This window comes from Plecotus auritus, assembly GCF_963455305.1.
Source record: "Plecotus auritus genome assembly, chromosome: 9".
Lineage (NCBI taxonomy): Eukaryota > Metazoa > Chordata > Mammalia > Chiroptera > Vespertilionidae > Plecotus > Plecotus auritus.
The window spans coordinates 106,568,105-106,583,075 of NC_137783.1; the positions used below are offsets into that span (position 1 = coordinate 106,568,105).

Consider the following 14,971-nt stretch of genomic DNA (forward strand, 5'->3'; position numbering starts at 1 on the left):
GGTCCTGATTGGAGTCTATGAGAATTTCCTCATCACATTAGTAAGCCTCTCTTGTCCACCTATCCAAAGCTGTTTGTTTCATTGCCTACTGTCATCTCTTAATCACCAAATCCATGTTCTAAAATACCTACCTGTTCATTGTAGGCCCAACAAGTTCATAGAAGAATTACTAAGATGTGGTCAACAAGCTGTGTTAGCATGACAACAAGCCTGTTGTACACTTTGTCCTCACCAGTTTATTGACTATAGGAGACTTAGTAAGAGGAACCATTTCTCTTCTCTCTCACTCTATTTCCGCTGAGTGATAAAAATCCTGCCTAATGCTTTCTCTTTTATGATAATAACTAGAGGCCCAGTGCATGAAATTCATGCAAGGAGGGGGTGCCTCGGGGGCGGGGAGGGAGGCGTGTCCCTCAGCCCAGCCTACACCCTTTCCAATCGGACATCCCTCTCACAATCCAGGACTGCTGGCTCCCAACCACTCGCCTGCCTGCCTGCCTGATTGCCCCTAACCGCTTCTGCCTGCCAGCCTGATCAACCCCTAACCACTACCCTGCCAGCCTGACTGACGCCTAACTGCCCTCCCCTGCCAGCCCAATTGCCCCTAACTGCCCTCCCCTGCAGGCCTGGTCGCCCTTAACTGTCCTCCCCTACAGGCCTGGTCGCCTCCAACTGCCCTCCCCTGCTGGCCCGGTCACCCCTAACTGCCCTCCCTTGCCAGCCTGGCCCCCCCTAACTGCCCTCCCCTGCCAGCCTGGGTGCCCCCAACTGCCCTCCCCTGTAGGCCTGGTCACCCCCAACTGCCCTCCCCTGCAGGCCTGGTCACCCCCAACTGCCCTCCCCTGTAGGCCTGGTCACCCCTAACTGCCCTCCCCTGCTGGCCTGGTTGCCCCCAACTGCCCTCCCCTGCTGGCCTGATCACCCACAACTACCTTCCCCTCCTGGCCCTCTTGTGGTGGCCATCTTTGACCACATGGGGGCGGCCATCTTGTGTGTTGGAGTGATGGTCAATTTGCATATTACCTCTTTATTATATAGGATAAGGATGAGGTATAAAGCATTTAAAGCATATTCTTGAATTATAATATTCTTTATTAATCTCAATTATTTGTAAAGTTATCTTAACCAAAAGTTCTAAAATCAGCATGGCCAGGTGGCTCAGTTAGTTGGGGCATCATCCTGTCACCAAAAAGTTTTTGAGTTGGATCCCCAATCAGGGTGTACAGGAGGTAACCTGTTGATGTTTCTCTCTCTCTCTCCCTGTCTATCTCTCTCTTCCTCTTTAAAATCAATAAACATATCCTCAGGTGAGGATTTTATTTTTTAAGTTCTGAAATCAAAACAAGGGGATGGCTTAATAGTAAAGTGAGGCAAAGTTTAAGAAGAGCTTATAATATAATGTGGCATTTAAAAATAGAAATGTGTTTTACTGATTCCTAATTTTTCGTTTTTTGCAATAAATCATTCTAAGTTTTGTGCCTTCATATTCTTAACCTTACAAATGTCTACCTGCCTCCCCAAAGAATTGTCAAGTCACAAGATAATAGAGATAGCAAATAAACAGTCTTAAATCAAGCAAAGAGTAATCAAAGAAATACAAATTAAAATATCAAGTTACTATTTTTTCCTGTTGAAAGTTTTTTGTTGGTTTTTCTTTTGAACTTTTTCTTAATATTTATTTATAAACTACAAAGTAAGGTGGTGCTTCTCTATGCCTTCAATTTAACACCTCTTCATTGTAGAAAATAAGGAAATACAGATAAAAGATGTCACAGTGGCAATACAATTAACATTTCGTGATATAGATGTCATTCTTTTTCTTATTCATGGCTATAATGTATCTAAGTCTCCTATTGATGTGCACATGAATTTCTTGTCATTATAAGTAATGCTGCAATAAACGTCCTGTCTGTTAATCTTATTTTTGCATCTCGGATTATTTTTGGGGACTGGTTCTTAGAACCATTATTGCTGAGTCAAAGCATATTGCATTTTTCAGGCTTTTAATTATCTTTTGCCAAATTGCTGACAGAAAGGTTGTATCAAATGTACAAGAGCACTGGTTGATGCATTCTCTAGTCCAGCTCATTTATGTTGTTTTCTTATCTTCACCGCTTGGTAACTCCAAAATGATATCTTGTTGATTTAATTTGTAGTTCTTTGTAATAATCAGACCATATTTTACATGTCTTAACAAAATACTACAAAGTAAAGAAAAATCTTCATTGTCACATTATTTATAAGAGAAAACAAACATACACGTACCTCCTACATGTTCAACAAAAGGAAAGCAGTTCGATAAAGACTGATACTCCTAAACAATAAATTGTGCATACTCTTTAAATGTATAAGAAGAAAACCTGAAAGGAAATATGCCAGAATGTGTAGTGCTTCTGTGTAGTGATAGGTGATTTTTAATATTTCATAATTTTTAATATTTTCCACATTTTTTATAATTAACATTTGTATCACATTTGTGAAGAAAACACATTTTTGTTAAGTACACTGCATAAAAGGGTGCACGAGGGGAGAGGAAACTATCCACCTGCAATTTGTGTAGCATGTATTCTAAAGATGATATTAAACATTTGATACTGAAACAGGGAACATGAACAAATAACATAAATAAGATTCTGGTGAGCAGTTAGTTGTCCAAATGTTAAAAGTTTCACATGCTTGAGAACGTGACAATTGTTGAATCCTCTGAAAATAATATCTATTGGTTTGTTTCCTTCTTAGGTTGCTGCTGTTGACCTTCTGGTTCCTGGAGTTGGAGAGCTCTTTGGAGGAAGCCTCCGAGAGGAGCGATACCATTTCTTAGAGCAGCGGCTGGCCAGGTATTGGTCAGACCTAAAAGAAACAAAATTCAGAAATTGGGGACAAGAAACTCAAAGGCAGTCGTTACAAAGTAACAGAGGACAGTTCACAGGCCGCAGCCACTGGCAGACCTGAAATTCAGATTCTAGTGACCTTGAGCAAGTTGGACCTTTCTCAGCTTCCCTTTCTTAACAAATGGAACTGTTACATGAAACAAGGCCACAATAAAAACTGCCCACTGTTTGTGTTTATCTCTTCCTATGGAAATGGCTTTTTAAAAAGTTAATGATGGAAGGAGGAAGATTTCCCCATTAAAGCTTGCCCTTCATTTTTATTTTTCTCTTCTCTATGTTCTTTTTATATACTCTAAATTATGAGTCCTGTAGGGCCATAAAGAAACAGACTCTGAACCAGGGAAAGGATAAAGATGGAAACAGAAAGATACTAAAAATATCTGCTAAGCTATTTAGGAAAAGCAGTTTTCCTTTCCTCAGACTTTCTACATTGTGTAAGGGTCTTGATTTAGCTATTTGAATAACTTACTTTAACTATCTGTCCAAGGCCTGAGAAATGAATTGGTGAACACACAGAAAATGTTTTGGAGAAGAGAAATAGGGAATTGTGTTTCTAATTGAACTACCACTTCCATATATGCATGGTCTGCCAACACACCACAATGACTTCCTAAACTAACCAGGGTTATAAACCTCTGTTTTCAACTTTTGCTGTGCCAAACATATTTTTAAAAAGGCTTTCCCATGTTGAAGGCATAATCCTTCTCTCCAGATAATACTGGTACTTTTCAGAGTAATCTGGAAAGTAACCTGGAAAAGCCATAATTGTTTGAAAATATCCTGCTAAATTGCCATTGCCTTACCTAATGGAAAAATGCTTAAAAAGTTGATGTTTTCCAAGGTCTCAACCTATAAATCTGTTCGGCAACTTGGTTTTGTAATCCTGTTTACTTGAACTGCTCTATTTGGTTAGGGTCCAGAAGAAAGGGGGTAAGTATGTTTTGGGAGGACTCTTTTTTATTAGAGTACTGACTCCTTACTATAACCAACATGTTAGAAAGTCCTGGGAAAATCATAGAATTGAAGTAAAGGTCAAACTCCTTCGATGGAAAGAATTTAAAGATTCTCTGGGTGTGTGTTTTTGGGTTTTTTTAAAGCACAATAAAAATCACACATGGCAAGAAACCTCATCTGTTGAAAGATTAATTGCTCTGTTTTCTTTGCTTGCTTCCTTCCTTCAGGAAACCTTTCCTCATAACATTAAATGTTTACCTAATATCTGATAATATCCAAATTTATCTTTTCTAATGAAATGGATATGCATTTCCATCTCTCTCTGATCCGTCTGTGACTTCTGTTTATGTGTTCTATATTTTTGTATATTTGCGTTTTTCATTGTCCTGATCACTTCAGATATATTGGTCCCGAACACTTGTTTAAAGGACTGAAATTACTTTTAATGAGTACTAAAAGCTAAAAACTTTTAACACTTAATTGGCAAAAGCCAATTAGCAATCATATTATGAAGGTAGCCTCAGAATCTATATTATTTTAATGTTACAGAGTGAAAGGTGTATCCGTGTGTCCTTTGTTTGTGTGTGCCTTCCAACAACCTTCAGTAGCAGTAATAGTCCTTTTTTGTGTGACAGGACAATACACTCATCCAAGTGAACCCCTGGGTCATACTTCTAAAGCATTTATTGACTATTTGATAACACCTTGGACTATTGTTGAACTCGCCGTTCTGACCATACAGTAAAGGTTCAGCCCCTCAACCAGGTTGCATGTTACTTGAGAGCACGAGTTTTGGTGTGCACTTCTCTGTAAAGAGCACACAGCCCAGAACAGATGTTTAGTGGTTAGTATGTTTACCTTACTTTCTCTGAAATAATTCTATTGTATTCCTTTTACAGATCAGGACTGACAGAAGCCTATCAATGGTAAGAAGGAAGCCCCTAATGATTCTTCTTCTAGCTGTTGGTTTGAGCATTACGTAGTTTTTACTTGTATTCCCAAGGCACTGTGAAAGAGTGTTAAAAACAATGAACAAGTTTGCAGAAGATTTTTTTTTTTGAGTCCTTGAAAAATAGTAATAATGGCTGCCGTTGGTTTATTTATTACTTATTGTGTGCTGGACAACTGTGTTACAGTTTTGGTGTATATTACCTCATGTAAACAGCATAACACCCTGTGAGTTAGGTACTGTTCTTGCTCCTTTTTAACTGTGCCTCCAGACCTGAGGCCTAGAGATGTTAACTAACTTAACTAAGAGCACAGCAGTTGGAAGCATATAGCTGGGACTTTGTTCCTAACCATTATGCTTCAGTTTCTCTCTATGTGAAATTAGGTGCTTGAACTAAGTGACCCCTAAGTGATCTTCACCAACTTTAGAAATCTAAGCTGCTTAGGGAAGACCACCTGTCTGCACTCACATTTACTTCTCCAAAGTTTTCTGGTTTTCTTTCCTCAGACCCTTTCTTCAGATACTTTTTCATATATGCAGAATTTTAATTTATATTTCTGTAATAGACTCTTTCAGGATATTGGTATAATATTATCAACAGTATTATTAATTCTTCACCTGTCTTCAGGAGAAGAAAGGATCTGATTACGCACTTGTCTTTTGGAAATGACGGAACTAAAATTCCAGAAATGCAAAAAGCCTAAAATTGGGTTTAGGTAATGGGCCTTGAATGCCTTTGTTTTTTACCAGGAATGACCTTAGGCATGGTTAATCTCTCTGAGTCTTGGATTTCTTGGCTAAAAGATGGAATGATAATATTATTTCACAGGGTATTGTAAGGATGAAATGAAACAATATAGGTTAAGTATCTACATAGAGCAGAAGCTCAGTAAATGCTAGTGCTCCCTGCCGCACCTTCCTTCGTTCTGACTTCTGCTATTAGGTAGATGAGCCTGACTGATCAAGCGTATGCATTTTACCTCAGTTTCTGTCTACAAGTATATGAAAACTAGCTAAATGCAAATTTTAATTATTGGTTAAATAAATTTAGGCCTTTTCTGGTCTTTATTGATCATTTCAATAATATTTTTTTTCCAACTAAAGTTGTCAAACTGTTAAGCTCTCCGAATATAAAGATTTATTACTTGAATTTCCTTCCTTTTAAATGGTTACCATAGTATTTGAAAAGGTAGAAGGGGTTTTCAAAATCTTCAAGTCTGTGACCTCTGCTAGTGTTCTACCCACTCTAAGTGGCCACACCAGGTGTCTAAGAATTTACTCACTTCCTATTTCTAAATGCCATATGCAAGCAAAACCTGTAACTAGTTCCACAAATTCTGTACCATCTCTTTTATAATCTGGCCACCCTAGAATAAACAATCCATCAAATACATATTCTTTAGAAAACTTGTTTCTAAGAACTGGCTTTTTCCATCTATTAAAGCAAAGGCAAGAAAAATGCTGAATTCAGTTTCCAGACATTTATATCAGTGTTTTGACATCAAGGTATGAGAAATTTAGAACCACCTAAAGCTTTTTTTTTTTTAATATATTTTTTATTGATATTTTACAGAGAGGAAGGGAGAGGGATAGAGAGCTAGAAACATCGATGAGAGAGAAACATCGATCAGCTGCCTCCTGCACACCCCCCACTGGGGATGTGCCCGCAACCAAGGTACATGCCCTCAACCGGAATCAAACCTGGGACCCTTCAGTCCACAGGCCGACGCTCTATCCACTGAGCCAAACCGGTTTCAGCCCACCTAAAGCTTTTGCTGGACTTCTAGCTGCCAGCTCAGATCCTGCAGGTGTTTGTGGCAGTGGTTTGATATGCCCTTCATCTCACTTTCTCACTAAACCAAAGTATACCCTGCCTCTGTGTCTTATAAACTTAAAGTTAATTCAGCTACCAAGCATTTTAATTGTTGAAGACTGTGTTCCATCCATTATTCCTGACAGCTCTTACTGATCTGAAGTTTTATGCTAGATGTTCCTGTGTGTAGATCTCTCACTTGGTTCTAACTCACCTAATTGCAGTTCATATTTTATTTTAGAAAGATAAATACTTAATCTTAACCACATAAAATACCTCTACATGTAGCCATGATTGTTAACAGTGGGAAAATAAGTGACAGTCTTTATTCTGGAGGAGCCAAATGACTCCCAGCTATGGTGCTGAAGTTCTATTCTGGAACTGATTTTAGAGCTTCTTGAATGATTTTACAAATCATTCAAGAAGCTCTAAACTTACCTTAATATTATGTATCAAGAATTCTCCCACCAAATGACATAAGAACATTTACAGAATCTTCCTCCTCCTCTTCTTTCCTAAAATACCTGTATCCCAGGTTGCCATATTGGAATTTTTTAGACATCTTAAGTGAGAACAGAATGTTTATGAATGGGCTTCAGAGGCTGCCCAGCCTTCCAGAAAAATTACTCCAGACACCTTCCACTAGGCGTGAAGCAGAGAACTGGAAGTTTCTCCCCACTCCAGTGCTCACGAGTATATTTTTGTACCTTCAAACACTGAATCTTTATAAAGTAAGTGTCTACTCCAGAGCAGGCACTGGAGATGGAAGAGTAAATAAAATGCAGGTTCTGCCCTTGATGTAGCTGTGACAATCTAATCTAATAGGATATACCTTTTTGTAATTTATCAGGCAAAATTCTTCACTTTCTTCTGTGTGTGAACAGTATGATTTTGGTAAGAAAAATAAAAAAGAGCACTGTTAACATACTAAGAAATAGGAAAGGAATATATTTTGAAGAAAATTAGTAAAGTTCTTAGAAAATTTCCTGTGGCCTCATGAGGTAAGTTTTCTATATAAAATTAAATAAGTAACTTAAAAGGAAAAAGGATCAAGTAACTAAAGCCCATGAATGAATGAATGACAGGATTTGCTGCTGTTTGTGTGGGTAACACTGGACAGATCATTTTTAACTTCTCCGTGTCCTTTAGTCTGGTCTACCACAATGACGTGAGAGATAAATGATTACAAAATACTTTGAAACATAAATTCCATTATAAACTCTGATACTATACAACATTTATAGATTATGATTCTCTGTTTCTCAAAATCAGGTATCTGGACCTCCGTCGATTTGGATCTGTGCCACATGGAGGTTTTGGGATGGGATTTGAACGCTACCTGCAATGCATCTTGGGAATTGACAATATCAAAGATGTCATCCCTTTTCCACGGTTTACTCATTCATGTATTTTGTAACTGGAAAACTGGTTAAGGGAAATCATGCAAGCCAGAGGTGCTGCACATGCATGTGCCTACAGGAAAACGCATGTTTGGATTTTAGAAGGGCAGAAGTTTTCAAAATGTACTTGTCATACCATAGCATATAACATAAGAAATAAGTGATCATGATTTTCTTACAAAATTGAGGCATTTCATGGAAAGATGAACTCTCCCAAGAAGAGGTACTTATAGCCTGTAGAATCTCTAATCAATTATGTCAATTAAGAAGAAATGAAGAAGTTGAACTAGATGGTTCCAAAGGTCCTTTCAAACTCTAAAATGAGGATGAGATAGTGTACTTTGTCTTTAATGATTAGCTCACTGCTTTGTGTGACCTTTGAGAAACAACTAGTAACTAAAAATAAAATGTTGTTGGACCTTTTCTTTCTTACCATTTAACCTATGACAAATGCCCATCTTATTCTCTGTGTTTTACTAAACATAGAAGAAAATATTCCTTTGGGTCTTAAGTTAATAAACTGCTATTCTGAATTGAAATCTTTTATCAGACTGGGTGAAAAAAATGACATTTATTAACTATTGAGCCTCAATAAAATGGATATAGAAGGAAAGTACCTTAATATAATAAAGGCCATATATGACAAACCCTCAGCTAATATCATACTCATTAGTGAAAAACTGAAAGCTTTCCCTCAAAGATCAGGGACAAGACAAGGATGCTCCCTCTCACCACTGTTATTCAACATAGTACTGGAAGTCCTAGCCACAGCATTCAGGCAAGAGAAAGAAATTTAAAAAGTATCCAAAAAGCAAATGAAGAAGTAATACTCTATTTGCAAATGATATGATTCTATATATCGAAAACCCTAAAGACTCCACCAAAGACTTAGAAACAATAAACAAATACAACAAAGTTGCAGGATGCAAAATCAGTGTACAAAAATCCATTGCTTTCCTTATACTAACAGTGAAATACCAGTAAGATAAATAACGAAAACAATCACATTAACATTTGCAACAAAGAGGATAAAATACCTAGGAATAAACTTAACAAAGGAAGTAAAGGACCTATACACCGGAAACTATAAGACGTTGAAAGAAATTGAATAAGACACAAAGAAATGGAAAGATAGTCTGTGTTCATGGGTTGGAAGAATTAACATAGTTCAAGTGGCCATAGTATCTAAAGCAGTATACACAATTAATGCAATCCCCGTCAAAATCCCAATGGCATTTTTCAAAGAAATAGAACAACAACAAAAAAATCCTCAAATTTGTATGTAACCACAAAAGATCCAAGTAGTCCACACAGTCCTAAGAAAAGTAAAGCCAGAGGTACCATACACACCCTCTGACTTTACCCACAAAACTAAAATAAAACAGTGTGGGATTGGCAGAAAAATAGACACACAGACCAATGGACTAGAATTGAGAGCCCAGAAATAAACCTACACATATATGAGCAACTAATTTTCAACAGAGGAACTCAAAACACAATAGAGAAAGGAACACCTCTTCAATAAATGATGTTGGGAAAATGGAAAAACCGCATGCAAAGGAATGAGCTAGATTGCTGTCTGACACCATACACAAAAATTAATTCAAATGAATTAAAGACTTGAATATAGCCCAGCCAGCATGGCTCAATGGTTGAGCATTGACCTATTAACCAGGAGGTCACAGCTTGATTCCCAGTCAGGGCACATCCCAGTTTGCGGCCTTGATCCTCATTGTGGGGCATGCAGGAGGCAGCTGCTGAGTGATTATCATCATTGATGTTTCTATCCTTCTCTGAAATCAATATTTTATATATATATGTATATATATATGTATATATATATATATATATATATATATATATACATATATATATATATTTACATATATATTAAAAGACTTGAATATAACACATACCTAAAACAATAAAATACAAAGAACATATAGATGCAAAACTATTGTGAACTTGACCCCAAAGGCAAGAGAAGTAAAAGAAACGGATGGGACTATATCAACTAAAATGCTTCTTTCTGCACAGCAAAAGAAACCATCAACAAAACAAAAAGGCAGCCAACCTAATGGGAGAAGAAATGTACAAATACTATTTCTAATAACAGGCTAATATACAAAATATATACTTTTTAAAACTCATAATTCAACAACAAAAAATCCAATAAAAATGAGCAAAGGACCTGAACAGACCTTTTCCCAAGAAGGATACACAGATGGCCAACAGATATATGAAAAGATGCTCAACTTCACTACCTATAAGGGAAATGAAAATCAAAACCATAATAAATCACCACCTCACACCTGTTAAAATGTCTATTATCAATAAATAGGAAATAACAAATGTTGGAGAGGATGTGGTGAAAAGGGAATCCTTGTTCACTGCTGATGGGAATGTAAATTGGTATAGCCTCTATGGAAAACAATATGAGGTTCCCCAAAAAATTAAGGGCTACCATATAACCAGCAATCTCTCTACTGGGCATCTAACTGAAAAAGTTGAAAACATTTATTCATAAAAAATATATGTAACCCTGTGTTCATTGCAGTATTATTTGTGGTAGCCAAGAATGGAAACAACCTAAGTATTCATTGATGGATGATTGGATAAAAAAGAAGTGGTACATATATACAATGGAATACTACTCAGCCATAAGAAAAGATGAATTATTGCCATTTATGACAGCATGGATGGATCTTAAGAATATCATGCTAAGTGAAATAAGTCAGATGGAAATGGACAAGAACCATATTATTTCAGTCTTATCTACACTAATAAAAGGGAAACATGCAAATAACCATAACTCCGCTACATCCACCAGCCAATCAGGAGCGAGTATGCAAATTAACCCAACTAAAATGGTGGTGGCCACAGAGCTGGAATGAGCAGGAGGCTTGGGTTGCCCCTGGTGATGGAGGAAGCCAAGCTTCCCACCCACCCTGGCTGGCCCTGGCCTCCACTCAAGGCTACAAAGTTTCAGTTATAGAAGATAGATAAATAAATCCCAGATACCTGCTTCCAGCCGGCCCTAGCCTCCACTCAAGGAGGCGCTGAAAAAAAGGAGGGGCTGGGAGCTTGGGTCACCAGGGGGCGTGGCCAGCCTAAAAACGGCCCTCAGCCCCTCACCCAGGCTGGCCAGGCACCCCAGCAGGGACCCCCATACTGAAGGGGGTGTGGCCAGCCTGAAAACGGCCCTCAGCCAGCCTGGCCAGGCACCCCAGCGGGACCCCCACCCTGATCTGAGACACACTTCAGGGCAAACCAGCTGGCCCCCACCCTTGCACCAGGCCTCTAGCTATACTAATAAAAGGATAATATGCTAATTAGACTGGGAGACCTTCCAGGAGACCTTCCAGACATTCTTCTGGACAAAGCCATGGTGGTGGGGTCGAGGTAGAGGCGGTTAGAGGCCAAGAGGGGAGGGCAGTTGTGGGTGATCAGGCCAGGATGGGACGGCAGTTGTGGGTGATCAGGCTGATGGGGGGTGGGGCTGTTGAGGGCAAGCAGGCCATCAGTGGGGGTCAGTTGGAGGTGATCAGGACAGCAGGGGGGGGCAGTTTGGAGTGAGCAGGCCAGCAGGGGGGCAGCTGGGGGCTAGCAGGCCAGTGGGGAGGGAAAGTGGGGGCAAGCAGGCCAGCAGGGGGGAGTCTTTGGGGGTGAGCAGGCCGGCAGGGGGCAGTTTGGGGTGCCAGTGTGCCAGTTGGGGGCGAGCACACTGGCACGGGGGGCAGTTTTGGGTGATCAGGTTGGCGGGGGGGGGGCATTTGGGGGTCAGCAGGCCGGCGGCGGGGGACAGTTGGGGGCAAGCAGGCCAGCAGGCAGAGTGGTTAGGGGCAATCAGGCAGGCAGGTGAGCGGTTAGGAGCCAGCAGTCCCACATTGTGAGAGGGATGTCCGACTGCCAGTTTAGGCCCGATCCCTGTAAACTGGCAAAATATCCTTCAAGTGGCCCCAGATTGGAGAGGGTGCAGGCCAGGCTGAGGGACACCCCCCCTCCCCCCCATGCATGAATTTCGTGCACTGGGCCACTAGTAGGGGATATAAAACAGAGAGCAACAAACAAAAGACACAACAGTATGGTGGCTACCAGAGGGGAATGTGTGGGGGAGGATGAAGAGAGTAAAGGTGGTCAAATGTATGGTGACAGAAGACTAGACTTTGAGTGGTGAGCACATAATGGAAAGTACAGATTATTAACCAATATTGCCCCAATAAATATAATGTTTTTAAACTGACTTTTTACTTATAAAAGCTAATGAGAAATATTAATTATTTAAACTAATCACTATTGTGTTGTGCTGTTATAACTTCTCTAATAAGCAGTAAAATAGATTTTTGATATCTATGAAAGAAAAAAATAGTTATATTTTAAAATTCCATTCATCCTTTTCCTGGGGAAATGTGAAAAAAGGTATTTTCAATCCAGGTTGAAGATGAAAATATAGTTAAACCCAAAGGCTGGGTAGTTTGGGAGTCAAAAGTGATGTTGTTTCTTAGAGGGAGGAGATGGCTGATTCAGGAGTTTGAGGCCTGACAGTCCCAGCACCTTGCATGTGTGATTGTGGACAATGAGCTCAACATAATTTTCCTCAAGTTAATAAGTACATTAAAGTGTGTGTAAAATTGAGTCGCCACACAATTTTATAACTTTGCTTTTAGTTTTCATTGGGTTACGTATATGTAGACTATAGCTTGTATATTCAGTAGAATTTGTATTGCCAAATAATTTTAAAAAAAGGCTTTCATGCCTGAAAAAACAACTAAGTCTCATTAGATGACTTACCATAGGTCATTTATATGTGAAGTTTATTTTAACCTAACTCAAAATCAGCTGAAATGAACTACAAAACCTTGGAGTTGGAAGTCATGGAAGTCACTGAGAGATCAAGTAGATTTTTGGATGTAGATTTTCTGGCTGATTCAGAGAGATCTTGTGTGTCTGGGCAGCATCCCTTGGCACAGAGCTCAGTAGCCCACAAAACAGCTCATTTCATTTCTGAATCTCTCTAGTTGATAGCTTTTGCTGAGCTAAAATCTACTTCCCTGGAACTTTAATCCCTTGGACTTAGAAACCAAGTTTAAGACAGAATAAAAGAGATAAGTAAGGCTTCCATAGGTTTACTTCAACCATGAGCTACAGAGAGAAATTCATTTGTTTATTCAACAAATACTCTGAGTTTTTTCTATATACTAAGAACTGTGCCAGGTACTTAATAAACAGTAATGAACAAAACAGAAATGATCCCTGCCATCATGGAATTTACAGTCTATTAGAAAAGACACACAATCAGTAAGTAAACAAAATCTATTATTTTAAAATAGGATATGTACTATAAAATATAAAGAACAGGTCAAGCATAAATAAACTTGCTAGAGAAGAGATCTCTGAAAAGGTGATGTTTAAACTTAGAATTCGAAGATAAAATGCAAAAACCATTTTAAAGCATTTGCAACATCAGCCAATATTGATTTGGCATTCAGGTCTTGATACTGTATTGATTTTGTGGAGCAAGAATCAACAAACATTCACAGTCCCTAAACCTGGATGCACTAATTGTTTCTGAGACTAAAAGGAATCATGTCTCCAGTGATTTTTGAGTAGCTGGATAGAATTGTAAAGTTAACATGTTGGTTGGATATTAAAAGTAAGTGATAGAAAGGATATTGAATTAGAGGACTCTAGGTTCTGGTCCCAGTGCCACCACTAACTCACCTGTGGAGCATTAGCCAAGTAAGGTCATATTTGTGGCCTCCAATTATTTCATCTACAAACCTATCATCTTAAAGTAGACAAACTCTGAGGATCCTTCTATCTCTTAATCTTACATGAACATGTGCTGGACATAGTCACTAACAGTTGATGCAGAGTCTAACCTTTAGACGTTACATTAGTACATATTAGGTCTCCAAAATGTATGGGGAAGTCAACATTACTGAAATTGTGACAGTAGACGTACATGTATTGGGGGGGTGGGGGGTGGGGGGGGTGGTCCATGAGCTGGGAGTAGGTCCTGCTCAGGGAGTCAAATGCACATAGTTCCTTACCTTTTTGATAGTCTTCAGATGTAGAGTTTTTAAACTTTTCACACTTGTTTATTCTCTTCCTTCACAATTGATCACATGAGTTTTTCCTTAAAGCCAAACATTTGCCACTTAGGACAAGCCTAATCATTGCCACCTTTGGCTCCACACTTCTTTCTTTACCAATAATTGAACAAAAGCAAACATTGATGTCAGACAAAGATGAAGAAAATGCCAAAGCAAAGTGTTGCTGTGGACAGCATCAATGGGAAGAAACTTTAAAATGTCCACTTGTCAGCTGCTGTATGAATACCCAAATTCTACATGCAAACAGCATGGTATCAACTCTCTATAATAAATGTATGGATGTGTTAGTTGAGGACCTCCTATACTATAATCATATTCTTATAGGCTTAATTTGTGAATCAAAAGTGATTTGAGAGTTATTTTTATTTTACTCGAGTAACCAGTTTCTGATGAGGAAAAATCAGATTCTGTTTTCCCAAGATTTCCAAACATCACCTGAAAATAGTAACCCCAGCCATCCAAGAAAGAGTGTGTTCTAAAACTTAGAAATGTGTTTTTCCATCATTAATTTTCATTCTCATTTCAAATTTTGAAGTCGGTGGGGAAAAATCGTTCCTTTCCATCTGGCTGTCCTCTTGCCTGGGGAAGCTGTGCTGTCTTTCTTTGTTGTTCTGACAAGAACTTAATTGTGTGAGTGATCCATTCCAGATCCAGACAGAGCTCTCCCACCCTCTGACCCAGCCCAGAGACGCCGTCACAGAGCAGCAAAGGCGCTGTTTGACCTTCTGTCCCTCTCAGACAGGATCTGCCAGAAGCGTCCCTCCACAATGTTGCACATTCATATTCTCTGTAAATCGAATCTAGACATTCAAGCATGGCTGGACCAGCATTGAGGATGCAATTGGTGA

The 14,971-nt window shown here is 39.0% G+C and overlaps 1 protein-coding gene across 5 annotated transcripts in view; it reads left to right on the forward strand.

Moving 5' to 3' along the window:
* Positions 1–9,124, forward strand: part of NARS2 (asparaginyl-tRNA synthetase 2, mitochondrial) — a 128,784-nt gene extending 119,660 nt beyond the window's left edge. For all 5 annotated transcript variants that reach the window (XM_080640780.1, XM_080640784.1, XM_080640781.1 and 2 more), the window contains 3 exons: positions 2,740–2,837; positions 4,745–4,771; positions 7,880–9,124. In XM_080640780.1, the coding sequence (XP_080496906.1) occupies positions 2,740–2,837; positions 4,745–4,771; positions 7,880–8,024 (270 nt within the window). In that variant the 3' untranslated portion in view covers positions 8,025–9,124. The remainder of the gene's footprint in view (positions 1–2,739; positions 2,838–4,744; positions 4,772–7,879) is intronic.
* The last annotated feature ends 5,847 nt before the right edge of the window (positions 9,125–14,971 follow it).